Here is a 16,963-nt window from a genome sequence, read left to right as displayed (position 1 = left end):
TGCACCGAGAGAGAGAGACGAATAGTAACCGCCTGCTTCTGTCTGCAGAAATCTTCAGGAAAAAAAAAGCAAACTTACTTGCAGCACCGATGGATGCAGGGCTTGTTTGCTTCAGAGGATAGATACTGAATAGACTACATTCATGCAGGATTAGAGAAGAGGGGGGTGGGGGGGGGGAGGAAGTCTGGATTGTGTGAATCATACTGGGAAGTGGCAGTGTGTCTGCAATGATGGACTTGCGGGATTTGTACCTGTTTTTCGCTCTGCTTGCCTGTCTGACCGTGGACTCTGCCCTGGCTCAGGAGTTGGTCTACACCATCCAGGAGGAACTGCCCGAAAATATCCTGATCGGGAGCATCCCCAGGGATCTGAACATCTCCCACCTCAATGCAGCCACCGGGGCCAGTGCCAACCTGATATACAGGCTGGTGTCGAAAGCTGGCGAGGTGCCCCTGCTCCGGGTGTCCAGTAGCACCGGGGACATCTTCACCACCTCGAACCGGGTGGACCGGGAGAAACTGTGCGCCGGGACTTACAGCGACACTGAGTGCTTCTTCGAGATCGAGGTGGTCATCCTGCCCAATGACTACTTCAGGCTCATTAAGATCAAGATCTTTGTGCGAGATGTCAACGACAACGCACCCATGTTCCCGTCCCCGGTCATTAACATCTCCATCCCCGAGAATACCTTAACCAACAGCCGCTTCCCCATCCCGTCCGCCACCGACCCGGACACTGGCTCGAACGGGGTGCAGCATTATGAACTGCTGAATGGTCAGAGCATCCTGGGCTTGGACATCGTGGAGACCCCCGAGGGCGAGAAGTGGCCGCAGCTGATCATCCAGCAGAACCTGGACCGCGAGCAGAAGGACACCTATGTGATGAAGATTAAGGTTCAGGATGGGGGCAGCCCGCAGAAATCTAGCACGGCCATCCTGCAGATCACCGTGAGTGATGTGAATGATAACAAGCCGGTGTTTAAAGAGAGCCAGCTGCAGGTCCACATCCCCGAGAACGCTCCTCTGGGCACCTCGGTCATCCAGCTCCACGCCACGGACGCTGATGTGGGCTCCAACGCTGAAATCCGCTACCTGTTCAGCCCGCAGACCCCCCTGGCCGTCCGCAGGCATTTCGCCCTGAACAGCACCCTGGGTCTCGTCACTGTCCAGAGACCTTTAGACCGGGAGGAGACAGCCATCCACAAAATGACCGTGCTGGCCACCGACGGCAGCTCCACTCCGGCCAGAGCCATTGTCATCATTAATGTGACCGATGTAAATGATAACCCACCCAGCATTGACATTCGCTACATCATCAGCCCCATCAATGGCACGGTGTACCTGTCCGAGAAAGACCCAGTCAATACAAAGATAGCCCTGATCACTGTCTCAGATAAGGACACCGATGTGAATGGGAAAGTGGTCTGTTACATTGAGAAGGAAGTGCCTTTTCACCTAAAGGCAGTGTATGACAACCAGTACCTACTGGAGACCTCTGCCTTCTTGGACTATGAGAGCACGAAGGAATACATCTTCAGGATTATTGCCTCCGACTCTGGAAAGCCCAGTTTGAACCAAAGTGCCCTGGTGAAAGTGAAGCTGGAAGATGAGAATGACAACCCTCCGGTGTTTAGCCAGCCTGTCATTGAACTGTCAGTCTCCGAAAACAACCATCGTGGTCTCTACCTGACCACCATCAGCGCCACCGATGATGACAGCGGCAAGAATGCCGAGATAGTTTACCAGCTCGGGCCTAATGCGTCGTTTTTCGACTTGGACCGCAAGACTGGGGTCCTGACCGCTTCGAGAGTGTTTGACAGGGAGGAGCAAGAGCGATACATTTTCACCGTGACTGCAAGGGACAGTGGTAATCCCCCGCTTCAGAGTCAGGCTGCAGTGATTGTGACCGTGCTGGACGAGAATGACAATAATCCCAAATTTACCCACAACCACTTCCAGTTTTTTGTGTCTGAGAATTTACCAAAGTACAGCACCGTGGGAGTGATTACAGTCACTGACATGGATGCTGGAGAGAATGCGGAGGTGATGGCTTCTGTTGTTGGTGACAATGATAATTTTATCTTGGACCCCCTGAGTGGAGTAATAAGGTCCAATGTTTCATTTGACAGAGAGCAGCAAAGCTCCTACACTTTTGAAGTCAAAGCTGTAGACAGGGGAAGACCTGCCCGCACCTCCATTGCCAAAGTCACAATCAATGTCATCGATGTCAATGATAACAGTCCCGTTGTAATTTACCCACCCTCAAACTCTTCATTCAAACTAGTACCTCTTTCTGCTATTCCTGGTTCAGTGGTGGCAGAAGTGTTTGCAGTGGATGTAGACACAGGGATGAATGCAGAGCTCAAGTACACCATTGTCAGCGGAAATAACAAGGGCTTATTTCGAATTGACCCTGTGACGGGTAATATTACTTTGGAGGAGAAGCCAACTGTTGTAGACCAGGGTTTGCATCGTTTGGTGGTAAACATCAGTGATTTAGGTTACCCTAAACCCTTGCACACCCTTGTGCTTGTCTACTTGTATGTAAATGACACTGTAAGCAATGCTAGTTACATTTACGAGCTGATACGAAGGACAATGGAGACTCCCCTAGATAAGAACATAGGAGATAGCACCCAGCCCTGGCAAAATGAGGACTACCTTACTATAATGATCGCCATCGTGGCAGGCGCTATGGTGGTGATTGTGGTCATCTTTGTTACTGTTTTGGTGCGGTGTCGGCAGTCTTCGAGGTTCAAAGCTACACAAAGGAACAAGCAGGGCGCTGAGTGGATGTCTCCAAATCAGGAGTGCAAACAGAACAAAAAGAAAAAAAGGAAGAAAAGAAAATCTCCAAAGAGTTCTCTTCTAAACTTTGTTACCATTGAGGAATCCAAACCTGATGATCCTGCCCACGAACCCATCAATGGGACAATTACCCTTCCAGCTGAGCTGGAGGAACAGACTATAGGACGGTTTGACTGGGGCACCACACCACCAACTACCTTTAAGCCCAACAGCCCAGACCTAGCAAGGCATTACAAATCTGGTTCACCGCAGCCCTCTTTTCATCTAAAGCCAGACACCCCCATTTCTGCGAAAAAGCATCACGTGATTCAGGAGCTCCCTTTGGACAACACCTTTGTTGGGGGTTGTGACACCCTGTCGAAGCGCTCTTCCACTAGTTCAGACCACTTCAGTGCCTCAGAGTGTAGCTCCCAAGGAGGTTTCAAGGCAAAGGGTCCATTGCACACCAGACAGGTAACCAAAAGCTTTTACTGGTCTATCAGTACCTCATTCAAATTCATAATTCCCAGCACAAACAAGGGCGGAACACAGCAGTGGCAATTGCCTGCAGAAATCTATAGAAATAATTCTATTGAAAATTAAACTTTTCTATTCAGAAATTAATTATCACCTGTGTTCAAATTGTAGAATGGTTAGCAAACCAACAAAGTTATATTTTTCCATGCAGTTGGGTTGTTGAGGCCGATTAATTTCCCACTAATAAAGACTTAAGTGCAGCTGATTTCAAATGATTTGATTCCACCTAAACAATTAGCAAAGCAGCGTGGCCTGTAGATGGCACTGGAGCACTTTCTGGCCGTAAATGGCAAGCTGCCAGCTCTAGTCGATATAGTGGGGGGAGGCACAAGGAATAAAGGCTGTTGCTTACTGATTACACTGGAAAGCACCAGATAGTTGTAGTTTGATTGTTACTTGCAGATGCCCAATATTACACCTATCTTTTTGTTTTGTGATGAATTTTGGAATGGTGTGGTTTATACTATGACTATACGTACTCACCTAGCAAAACAATACCTGAGTGCATGAAGTGAGATATTGCAGATAAATGCTTTTCATGTAGAGAAGCAAATCTAATTATTTTCCCAGTTATTCTGAGTTACGAGCAGTGTACTAACATTGTTAAGCTAGACTTTAGAAGATTTGAAACTTTCTGGTTATTTCATCCATATATATAAATATATATAAGCAAATATTTTCAAACTATACCATGCTTCTTGTTGATTATGAACACAATAACGTAGAGTTTACCAGTATTTTACCTCATTTGTAGTTTTAGAGATACCTCCTTCATATAAAGAAAGCCTTTGTAGTGTTTCTTCATGTCTTTCTATGTATTTCATCTACATCTATGTGATTTGAAATATTCAAGATTGGAGAAAAAATTAAAGATTGATTTTCAAAATCAATTGAAAATACAACTGCATATAATATATTCAAGGTCTGCGTAAGGTCCCAATATAATGCTAATACCTTATATCAATGATCATCTTTCAGCAGTGAATATTGATAAGATTTGGCTCAGTCACACTGAATATCTTTATTACTTACAGCCAAAACATTAATAATTTTGAATGTTCAGTTTCTGTTAAGTGTAAGATGTATAGACATAACATTTGAGAGAGAGAGGCCAGATCACGATTATAGAGAGTGAGTGTTTGTCTGTCTGTATGGATGTATATAGTATATATCACAGTAAAGTCATATCACAGTACCTTCTCTGACCAATATGGCCGTGCGACCATCAAATTCCTTCTGCTGTTGAAGTGTTTACTTTTTCCTTGGTGCAAATTTTGAGTTTGTTCAACAAAAGTCAGGTGTTCGTACTGCCAAGTGGAAGTCAGTGCAGAGATTTTTCAGTTTTGCCATCCAGGTCAAGCAATTCAGTTATGTGGCCTCAATGGAAAGATTTCTGGATATTTAGCACAGATTTATGTTGCATTTTACAAAACATGTAGTTTTTACAAGTGCATGTAGTTTTTAAAATATGTAACTAAAGTTGCTAATTGTGTCAACAAAAAACAACCAATTTGTAATGTGCTTTGGTTTCAAAAATATTTTACTATCTGCATGAAATTGCTATTTATCCCCATACGACTACTACTTACTACTGAAAGTCTACATGGCCTCTATGTTGGAAAGTTTAGTGCTGCCTGCTCTCTGACAAGTATTGAGAGTGTAGTGACTGCTATTTGGAATAAGAGGCATGTTAATCTCCCATTTAAAAATACAAACAATGCAGTCACATAACATGTGCTTTATGAAATGAGGTTTTGTTTTGGAGAAGTCATGCACAGTTGTAGGTGAAGTAGAACAGAACACAACTTTGTATATACAGCAATAAAAGCAAAATACTGCGGATGCTGGAAATCTGAAATAAAAACAAGAAATGCTGGAACCACTCAGCAGGTCTGGCAGCATCTGTGAAAAGAGAAGCAGAGTTAACATTTCGGGTAAGTGACCCTTCTTCGGAAAGTTCCGAAGAAGAAGGGTCACTGATCCGAAACGTTAACTCTACTTCTCTTTTCACAGATGCTGCCAGACCTGCTGAGTGGTTCAAGCATTTCTTGTTTTTATTTGTATATACAGCATTAGTTGTATTATTAAATAGATTGTACATTAGCATCAAAGAAAACTGGAAGCTTAGGTGACTCACTTAGCAGCACTAAACTGTACCTTTGTAGAATCTTTGACCGATATGACTATTTACAAAGTCAGTGGCATCACACTCCCAGGTGTTTTATTGCCATGTTTAAAAAAAAAACTAAAATTTAGTTATAATGAAGAAAGCAATAATTGACTACATAACTCTGTTTTAAGATTGCCATGAATGTTAATACAATCTTTATCACCTGCATTGGACATATTGGGAAAATGGTGAAATGCATGTATGGTATTATAGTAACAACTAGGAGTTATTTTAACTCTTTGAGGCTCATGGTGTTAATAGCATTGTCCAAAATAATACACAATTCTTGATTTCCTATTCCTGTAATTTCTTGAAAGTAATGCATTGGTTATAACTCAGTATAGGGTGCATTCCATTTTTGGGAGGGTTATGCAGTCTAGTTCCATTGATTCAAAGTATTTGCACTTTAAAAAATCAAGCTATCCAATAATTTGAATTAAACATGGGATCAATGTAAAGCTTTTTTAAAAGAATTATTAGGTAATTTAGATTAAGTAACTTTGAAATAGTAGACTGTATGCTGCAGTCTTGCAGAAAGCCATTTGATTCCAATTTCCTTAGTTCATGGATACTATCAGGTGAGTGTTTACTTGACAGGTCTGCATGTTTAAAGGGTCGGTTTTGAATGAGTTTATGAATGTGACTGGTAAAGCTTAAAGGTTAGCTGATGGATGTACAAAAAAGCAGCACAGGTTGGTGTTGCAAACTGAGCAAATGAAACAGGAGCCAACTTAAGAGTGCTTTCCACAGCCAGAGACTGATTTTTATTATAATTACCTATGCTAACAGCTTTTCGTGTGGATGAAAGAAGTGTAGACTGAGATATATTATTGTAAGCCAGTGTGTCTGAAGTATATTCTTTTAAATGCGAAACCTCATCAATTTTAAGTTGGCTTAAATGGGAAATTACATCTGATTCCTCTGCATTAAGTAATGGTGGTGTTCCACTTTCCAATCTTTTTAGCTGCATGGAATGAAAAGTGAAACGGACTCTCGTTCCATCAGCTAATGCTGCATTTTTCTCAGATCTTCAGACACTAAATTAATAAAATGAACTGAGAGAGAATGAGACAATGATAGTTGTGGTAAGAGATGATGCAGTGCGAATATATAATCAGAAGTAAAGCAGTGGGTTGAAGCTTTTTGCAATGCTGTGATAGCCAGTTGCACTGTTGGTTCAAGGGTGTTTTAAGTAATCTCACCAGAATTACCTTCAACCACTCTCTCTTGGTGAGGCAGCTGCATTAACGTGTCACTTGCAGGGGTGCAGTTTTGTGAAGTAAATCAGTAAGAAATAAGATTTTGCGTTTCCAAAGCATTCTCACCATAGCTTTCACCAGGTAAAGCTGGTGTTCATACTTTGATTAAATCTGGCACATACAACAGACGGAGAATGTTTGGGTAGGGCTAGATTTGAATTCCTACTTCTTTTAAGTAAAAGTGAAGGCAAAAGTCAAAATCAGGTGAGGGTTTTTTTTTGTGAAATGACAAGTTATTTTCGAGTGATCTATAATTAGAGTAATATTGGGCTCTATTCTTTTGCAGAATCCCGCACAGTATTCCCAAAAGTATGAGATGGAAACTTATTATGGTTAAAACAGAGCAAAAGTCAGTACTCAAAGGGGTTAAGATGGCTTTCATCCAACGCTTGCCCATCTTGAAATTCACCAAGTGCACATTAAAATTTTTGGAGAAATTCGTGACCATTATGTTGAAAAGATATATGTAAACATAGTGCTCATGCCTCGGCTTCTTCTGTAATTGGAATGCTGCCTCTGTAAACAGGGATTTATCCAGCGAATGTGATAAAGAGAGCAGCTGCTCACATTTAAGCTTGTGGGACACAGTTAATTGGGACATCTCTTTATAGGGGACGTCCTTGTGATTTGATTCCTGCCATGTTTAAATCAATGCCAATGGGCTTTTGTCAGGAGAAATGATGTGGGAACTGGAATTATTTCAGTCTTCTGCCAAGATGTTTCACTTGAAACTGCTGCACCTGTAGCATCCATGCAGAACTGTATCAATATTGCCATGGCCTCAGTGAATGCAGTAAATGCTTTGTATGAATAGGCCAAATACACATTTACGTTATGCAGTCGGATGTGTTCTTACATATGTTGGATAAAATTACCCAATGGGTTTGCAAAATATTTTGTTTTAAAATGCAGCTTTTGCTAAAACATTATGGGCGGAGTGTTAAACAGCTTTTCCTGCAAAACTAAGGCCAAGGAAGAGCAGACGGCCCCCTTTTTAAAATCTGCTCCTTGTGGAGCAAGGAAGTTCACTAAATCATATTAATCAGGGATTTCATCCCTAACAGACCCATAGGGTTGGGGGAGAGTTGAAAGGATTAATGGAGCTCTACAGAAGCATACCAAAGGAGAAGATCCAACCAAGCAGCTTCTCCTCGGCCCTGCTTGAGCAGCTGAGAACTGACACTGGCCGCTAGTCCTGGCTCTTGGGTATTTTGAGACAGTTTTTTCTCTTGACACTCAGTGGTTGGAAAAGATTTTGCTGAAGTGCTTATCAGTAACCAGACACCACACATTTTACTGCATCTGAAAGGACTGGTCTTTTGGGATTCGCTGAGAAGGGTCAGATAGTCATGTCAGTGTTGGAAAGGGCAAATCTATAAATATTATTATACAGTGTTCAGAGACATTGGCTTGAATCACTATGTATATTTAAATATATCCAATTATTATACACTTGTATTTATTTTATCACTGTGTTTACTATTATATTGAAATGTGTATGCACATTGTGGTTGCAGATTTCTGTACTAAATAAACTATCACCTGATTATTAAATTTATTTTATACCATTGTTTAATTTATAATTTTGTGTATGTTGTTTTTTTTCTGTTGCTGTTTGTTCATTTATTTCTGTTGCCTGGGCCTGTAGTGTTTTTTTTTTGTTCTGTTTCAAATCTTTGGTTATCAGAGCTTTTAATTTTTTTCTACTTTCCACACAATACACGTTCTAGTCAATCTTAGCATTGTTGCTTAGACTCCGTAAGTAAGTATTGAGTTTGAGGCCTGCTGAATTTTTCCGTTCTTTTGTTGACCAGGACGCTCAAGCATTTTGCATTCTCTGCCACATTCTGTGTCCTGTCACTGCTTCACGGTTGAATCTGGTCAATTCAGTATATCATTGACACTTATCACTGGCTTCCAGACATAAAAAAAAATGACGCTACCTTTTTTTACAAAAATAAACAAAGAACAAACTGACCTGATTGAGGTCCGTGCCTGCTTTCTACCATGTCGGAAGATCAAGCATCAAAGCCAACTGCTGTTGAAGGAGTTGTATAAACACAATGGAAATTAAATTCATTTGGGATCATTGGGATCTAATTTTATGGAACTGCATCTGTCATGCCAATGGCATGAGGGAATTGCTGAAGACGAGTAATAAAACTTAATGGGTAGGGAGTATAGTTAATACAGAACAGTAAAGAAAGACGAAGTACATTGGTCTGTTGAGGGCTACAGATGATTTTCATTCATTTTCATTGCTGGTCATAAAATTAGCAAATTAGAAATGATTTTAACCACGTCTCAAGTGAAGTTGCCGCCCCCATATAAGCGCAGAATTCAAAGGTGCCAAAACTTTCCTATTCCTGTTTAGAGTGTTCAATCCAAGCATGACACTTGGAATCAAAGAATAATACAACACAGAAGGAGGACATTTGGCCCATTGAGCCTGTGTTGGCTCTTTGGCAGAACTATCCAGTTAATCCCACTCCCCTTCTGTACAAAACTAACATTGTACCCACTTATCCAATCATCTGCTTATAATATTGGACTAGTAACCCAGAGGTTGCTCAAATCAAATTTTTAAAAACGTAGTCAATTCAACAAATTTACTTGCAGACAGCTGGAGACTTCAGGGCTGATCATTGTATATCTGATTTCAGTGTAAACTCAATAGTTTTATCGTGATTTTTGCTGTCTTTGATTAGATTGAGTTGCTGAATGAACTGAGATTTACTACAGCAAAATGCAAATTACCTATTTCTGATTGCTGTTTCTTAAGATATTCCTGATCCCAACATAATATTGGCAAAGTAATTATTAATTTTCAAGACTTAACTGTACACCAGTTACCTCATTAATACTACAACGCTGTACTTCATCACCATTGCAGTTAAATGAAAATAAATTCCATAATAAAATACCTGAATGTTTGGCAAAGCGATATGTGTGGTTCTTGCATATAATTGCTCTGAAGGTATACATCAGTGTTGTCAGTAGGCTTATTTAAAATATTACACCAATACACTATAGGAAAATCATCCTTAATCTAATAGCATGTTTTGCATCTTTTTTGCTGGTGGAGGAGGAGGATAATGGGATGGGGAGAAAATGAGTGGGGGTGGGGGTGGTGGTGGGGGCACGGGGTTGCAATTGTAGCCATCAGGATTCATCTGGAGCTGGGAGAAGCACTGCTGTCCCTCCTGGCTCCAGGCGAATTTTCAGGCCTGTCCCTCTCAAGGCAGCCCAATATCTGAGAGCCCCTAAAACGGATGTTAAGCCCTTCATTAGCACGTAAGAGTGAGTCAGAACTCTCCACAACAACAACTTGCATTTATATAACACCTATTTTCAATTTTTTTTTCTTTGGCCTCCTTGTCTCGAGAGACAATGGGTAAGCGCCTAGAGGTGGTCAGTGGTTTGTGGAGCAGCGCCTGGAGTGGCTATAAAGGCCAATTCTAGAGTGACAGACTTCCACAGGTGCTGCAGATAAAATTGGTTGTCGGGGCTGTTACACAGTTGGCTCTCTCCTTGCGCTTCTGTCTTTTTTCCTGCCAACTGCTCAGTCTCTTCGACCTGCCACTCTTTAGCCCCACCTTTATGGCTGCCCGCCAGCTCTGGCAATCGCTGGCAACTGACTCCCACGACTTGTGGTCCATGTCACAGGACTTCATGTCGCGTTTGCAGAAGTCTTTAAAGCGGAGACATGGACGGCCGGTGGGTCTGATACCAGTGACGAGCTCACTGTACAATGTGTCCTTGGGGATCCTGCCATCTTCCATGCGGCTCACATGGCCAAGCCACCTCAACCGCCGCTGGCTCAATAGGGTGTATATGCTGGGGATATTGGCCGCCTCAAGGACTTCTGCGTTGGAGATACGGTTCTGCCGCCTGATGCCAAGGATTCTCCAGAGGCTGCGAAAATGGAATGAGTTGAGACGTCGCTCTTGGTTGACATACGTTGTCCAGGCCTCACTGCCGTAGAGCAAGGTACTGAGGATGCAGGCTTGAAACACTCGGACTCTTGTGTTCCGTGTCAGTGCACCATTTTCCCCCACCCTCTTGGCCAGTCTGGACATAGCAGCGGAAAACTTTCCCATGCGCTTGTTGATTTCTGCATCGAGAGACAGATTACTGGTGAGCCTAGGTAGGTGAACTCTTGAACCACTTCCAGAGCGTGGTTGCCAATATTGATGGATGGAGCATTTCTGATGTCCCGTCCCATGGTGTTCGTTTTCTTGAGGCTGATGGTTAGGCCAAATTCAAATTCAAACACCTTTTAACACAGTAAAAACTACTAAGGCACTTCACAGGTGCATAATCAAACAAAATTTGACACTCAGCCACATAAGGAGATATTAGGATGACCAAAAACTTGATTGAGGAAGTAGATTTTTTAAGAAGCATCTTAAAGAAGGAAAGAGAGGTCGAGAGGCTTTGGGAGGCAATTCCAGAGCTTAGGGCCTCGGCATCTGAATCACTCCAACTGTTTACAGATACGGTACTTTTGACGCTAGGTGGACCCTGATTCAATAAGCTATTATTTTGTAATTCATCTGCCTTTATGGCTTAAAGAGACGATCATATTTATCTGCTTCTCTGGCCCAAAATAGAAACAACCAACATATACATTTCTTTAGGTAAACCAAAAACTGAGAGAGATACTTGATCTCATTCTAAGTGGCTCCATCACAATTCTATGGACTGCATACAGTGCTGTCATAATTAAAAATAGATCAGTATCTCATTACAGTGTGAGCTTCTATTGTCTGCTGGCTGAACCACTCAATACTTTTTTCTATGAACTATTATTAACAAGATTGCATTGTTGGAAAACTATTTCATTCTGATTTTATTTCACAGCAGTGATGTGGTATAAGAGGTGGGAGAACAAATGGATGTCTTTCCTCTGTGGGTTTTATTTGACTGTAAAGTAGAAAGAACAGAGCATCAAGACCTACACAAGGACCCCTGATGGTACATCTGAGACTATGTGAGATGCAGAAGGCAGAGCAGGCCCTGTTTATTTAGTTCCATTTGGCCATTGAAAAACTGTGAAATAGCTGTGATGGTGATTACAAAGGAAATTACAGTGTAGGAGGTGGGGCTGAGCAGGCATCTAGCAGCTCAGTTCCATGATGCCTGCTAACTTTTGTCTTTCTTGTAGTGTGATCAGCAGGGCAAGCGCATTAGAGTTTCATTATCTCATGGCCCAGCAACTCATCTGTCCCTCCTGTGAGGAATGGCAGAGCACAAATACAAACCAGACGTGTGACCCAGTGGGCAGTTGATAGGAGTTTTGTATCATGCAGGCAGCAACAGCTTATCACACCTCTTAAGCAAACACCTCCTCATTCATTAGCTTGACTTTCAGCTGAGTGTCTCTCACTAGTCAGTTTTAGTATCCTTATATTTACCAACCAGCACAAGCAATATGTTACACTCTGCCCTCTTTCAAGTCCAGGAATTTGTTAAGCTGCTTCAGTTCACTTGATAAGTTCCAGACGTATGTGTAACCCTGACAGAATTATCATTTGGGTACCTCTAATATCCCGTTTGCATGACAGCTGCTAATTCAGTGTACTGCCAGATTTTTAACTGTGCTGCATTAAAAGACGCAGTGTAAGCCGTGTGTCACGAATTGAATGCACGGTGTAAAACCGTGTGTAGTGAATTAAAATGCCTGCTGTAGATGATGTGGCCTTAATTAAAATGTGCGATCTAAACCATGTGCCCTTAATTAACATGCATGGTGTAACTGCATGTAGAGAATTAAAATACATGGTGTAAACTGTGTGCAATGAATTAAAATGCAACGTGTAAACTGCATGCAATGAATTATGTGCGGTGTACATCATGTGTGGTGAATTATTTTTATTTATTTATTTTTTATTTAGAGATACAGCACTGAAACAGGCCCTTCCGCCCACCGAGTCTGTGCCGACCAACAACCACCCATTTATACTAACCCGACAGTAATCCCATATTCTCTATCACCTCCCTACACTAGGGGCAATTTACAACGGCCAATTTACCTATCACCTGCAAGTCTTTTGGATGTGGGAGCAAACCGGAGCACCCGGCAAAAACCCACGCAGATACAGGGAGAACTTGCAAACTCCGCACAGACAGTACCCAGAATCGAAACCGGGTCCCTGGAGCTGTGAGGCTGCGGTGCTAAGCACTGCGCCACCCAAATTAAAGTACACAATATAAATCAGGTATAGTGTGTTCAAGTAAGTAACAACAATAGCTTGCATTTATACAGCACCTTTAATGTAGTAAAAAGGTCCTAAGACGTTTCACAGAAGCATTATCAAAGAAAATTTGACACCAAGTTGCTTGGCCAGACGACCAAAAGCTTGGTCAAAAAGGTAGGTTTTTAAGGAATGACTTAAAGGAGGAAAGGGAGACAGAAGGATTTAGGGAGGAAATTACAGAGCTTAGGTCCTAGACAGCTAAAGGCATGTCTGCCAATGGAGGGGTGAAGGAAACTGCGAATGAACAAGAGGCCAGAATTGGAGGAATGCTGATAATCTTGGAGGGTTGTAGAGCTGGAAGAGGACTCTGAGATAGGGTGGAGTGAGGCCCATGGAGTGTTTTTTTATTCTTTCATGGGATGTGGGTGTCATTGGCAAGGCCAGGACTTGTTGCCCATCCATAATTGCCCTTGACATAGGGCATAGTGATAATGTTACAGAACTAGTAATTCAGAGACCCAGGCTAATGCCCTGGGGACATGGGTTCAAATCCTACCACAGCAGCCGATGGAATTTAAATTCAATTAATGACTAAAGATCTGGAATTGAAAGCTAGTCTCAGTAATGGTGCCATGAAACTACCATTGAATTAACTCTGCAAAAGCCCATCTGGTTCACTAATACCCTTTAGGAAAGGAAATCTGCTGTCCTTACCTGGTCTGGCCTACATGTGACTCCAGACCCACAGCAAGGCGTGTGTCGTGAGTTGAATGCAAGGTGTAAAATTGCGCGTACTGAATTAAAATGCCTGCCATTGTCTCTCCATGAACACAAGGATGAGAATTTTTAAATTGAGGCATTGCTTAACTGAGAGCCAATGTAGATCAGCGAGCACAGTGGTGATGGGTGGATGGGAATTGGTGCAAGTTAGGACACAGGCACCAGAGTTTTAGATGGGCTCAAGTATATGGACGGTGGAAAATGTAAGGCTAGCCAGGAGAGCATTGGAGTAAACGAGTCTGGAGGTAACAAAATGTAATAAATGGTATAAACCATTGTGTCGTGAATTAAACACAGTATAAATTATCTGCAGTGAATTAAAGAATACAGTATACCGATTAGGTAATCTTGGATGGACCCCAGGAGTTGGCAGTTCCCTGGGCCAGAAAAGTTTTCAGTTGACCCACTGTGATGCTGAAACAAGCACTAACGTGAATAATAAAGTTACTCTCTGGTGTATTACAGTAATCTTTACCTCACACTGAAAAACTAGACACTTAGGTGAATTTCTCTGGCGAGTCTCTCGGCCAGCATTTCCTTCATTCCTCTGATTATTCCGTGACTCCGTTCTATCCAAGTTATGGCAGAAGAGCAGGAAAGCTCCCATTGAATTCACTTCCTTGAAAAAAAATATTCAATGAAGAAATGCCTTTGCCTTTTTTCCCTTGTCACTTAGTTCTGTCTTCAGTTTTTTCTTTACTATTTTTACTATGTTCGGTTCAGTTTCCTTCATGTTTGTTCATTCTTTTTTCAAAAGAACAAATATACATTTATATAGCGTCTTTAAACTCCCACAAACAGCAATGTGATAATGACAAGACAATCTGTTTCAGTGATGTTGGTTGCGGGATAAATATTGGCCAGGGCAACAAATTCTGGCCTTGTCAGTGACACCCACATGCCATGAAAGGCTCCATGGGTCTATCTCTGAGCCCTCCTCCAGCTGTACAAATATTGGCCAGGACACCAGGGACAACTCCATGCTCTTCTTCAGGTAGTACTATAGGATGATTTACATTCAATGGAGAGGACAGATGGGGTCTCAGTTTAACACCTCATCCAAAGATAGCACCTCTGACGGTAAAAAAAAAATATCTCGGTACCGGCACTGGAATATCAGCCTAAATTTAGTTCTCATGTCTCATGGAGTAGGAATTTACCACCCAAACTTCTGACTAAGAAGCAAGAGTTCTATCAGCTGAGCCACAGTTGACAACTACTCTTCAAATTTAAAATGCCATACTTCTAAATTGATTATTCTGTGTTCCCACATTATAACAATGTCCACACTTCAAAGTACTTAATTCACTGAATTGTTTTGAAGCATCCTGAGGTCATGAAAGGCACGATATAATGCAAGTTCTTTCTTTCCCTTTTCTTCCGAACTTCCTGGGTTCCACCATTGTAAAAAAAAAGGTTCTGATTTTTTCACTGTTGTAATGTAGGAAACAAAATGTTCTGATTGTTTCCTACATTACAACAGTGACTACATTTCAAAAGTACTTCATGAGCTGTCAATTCTCTGGGAGGTCCTGAGGCTGTGAAAGGTGCTATATAAATGCAAATCCTTCTTTCTTTAGTATTGATGGAAAATCTGGCTGCTGGAGCTGCTTTTATGCCAGTAATAGCTCTAAGTCTACAGATGCAAACAGATCAATATTTACTATAATTTTTAAGTGTCAAACTAATAGCACCACCACTGCACAAGTCAGCTGGACAATGCACTCACAAATCAGTTGCCCTCAAATGAGATAGGTCATCAACAATGCAAAAGAGTTGAATCATATAGTGTTAGTTTTTTGTCTTTTGTGAAGAAGATGAAGGGCCAAAGTCTATGATGCATGATACTATGAAAAGAGAGAAATGCGAAAGTAGTAATTAAGTAATGCCAAACCTGGTTATCGAAAGAGGAATTGTAGACTGGGACAGCTAAGGCAGTTCACAGTTTTGAAGTCTTGGGAAAGAAAGAATAGAAACAAAGGTAAGACTTAATGGATCAGTCTTGATTTTAATGCAGTGAGGATGAAGGTAAAAGGGACAAATAAAATTATGCTTTTTCAGCTTATGAGGAGAACATGAGAAAAGTTTGGAAGAATTATAGAAAATCAGGGCTGTACTGATTAAACACAGCCCAAAAATATATAATGGATAGAAAGTTTGAAGGCTAGAAGAAAAAGAGGGATTGCCTCTCTGAATGAGGACCTCAATTGATTGCCAATAGTGCCATGTCATGTACAGTTTTTGTGCTGTATTTCATATATAACCCTCACTACCATGACAGAAATAAAACTTTCATCCTGTCACTTATGGCTACATTGGAGCCAAGCCTGAGAGAGTGGGGTGTAGATTGCATTCTGACTCATTGTACCAGCTGGTGCACTTTCATTGCCTCTTTTAAACAGGAGATGATGCAAGTGGAGTTGGCTCTCACAACACAACTCTAGACTCTCATTCAATCCCTTTTTAAATAACAACTTCAATGTTCGTTTTACCTCAGCTCCTCTCAATCTGCAAATTTTGTTTGTTTTCATCTAGACTGTTGAATAGAGCACCAGTATGTAGCGTGAATAACTCTATCTCAAGTACAAAAGAAAGACTGGCATAACCCAGGAATGGAAATGTGGAGAAATGCTCTGTCCAAAAGGGGAGTAATCAAGCCAGGGATGGACTATAAATGGGTCAGCAGTAAAATGAGAAAAACATTTTCAATTAATTGAAAATTGAAAGTCATGCTGATCAGATGACAGTTGGGCACCAGTACAGTGTGCACAAAATGCATTTCCAATCTGTTTCAAATCATTATATAGCAGCAATTAACAGAATGGATAGAATGCTAACTTATATCGCTAAATGAATTGATTGTAAGTAGAAAGATATCAGGCTAATTTTCTGTAGTTCCCTAGTCTGACTGCTCGCCAAGTATTGTGTTGAGCTTTGGTGACCAAGATATTTAAGAAACGTTCAAGCCACAATGCTGATCCGTAGAGTCAACAGATTGAGTTGTAGGTAAAAGACTGGAGAAACTGGAGCTCTCTGGCTTTGAAAGGAAGCAGCTGAAAGTAGATCTTTATTGAAGAATACAAAATATTAAAGGCAAAGATTAGTCATTTCTAGTAGAATACGAGAACAAGAGGTTGTAGGCTAAAACTGTTTAAAGGACAATTTACGATAGCTGTCAGGAAAAAAGTTTCACGTAAAAAATGGTCAATATTTGCAATGGTCTTCTGGTTC

General features: G+C 41.5%; 1 protein-coding gene across 3 annotated transcripts in view; it reads left to right on the top strand.

Annotated features, from left to right (window-relative positions):
* The first annotated feature begins 209 nt into the window (after window positions 1–209).
* LOC137371529 (protocadherin-9) overlaps window positions 210–16,963 on the top strand; it is a 727,312-nt gene continuing 710,558 nt past the window's right edge. For 2 of the 3 annotated variants that reach the window (XM_068034277.1, XM_068034276.1), the window contains exon 1: window positions 210–3,260. In XM_068034277.1, coding sequence (XP_067890378.1) covers window positions 228–3,260 — 3,033 coding nt within the window. In that variant the 5' untranslated portion in view covers window positions 210–227. Of the gene's footprint in view, window positions 3,261–7,038; window positions 8,291–16,963 lie in introns of those variants that run through there. The other variant, XM_068034278.1, reaches the window with a different exon arrangement.

The sequence above is a fragment of the Heterodontus francisci genome, chromosome 6 (genome assembly GCF_036365525.1).
Source record: "Heterodontus francisci isolate sHetFra1 chromosome 6, sHetFra1.hap1, whole genome shotgun sequence".
NCBI classification, from domain to species: Eukaryota; Metazoa; Chordata; class Chondrichthyes; order Heterodontiformes; family Heterodontidae; genus Heterodontus; species Heterodontus francisci.
Note: the sequence above shows the minus strand (reverse complement) of the source record. Positions and strands in the feature narration are given on the sequence as shown.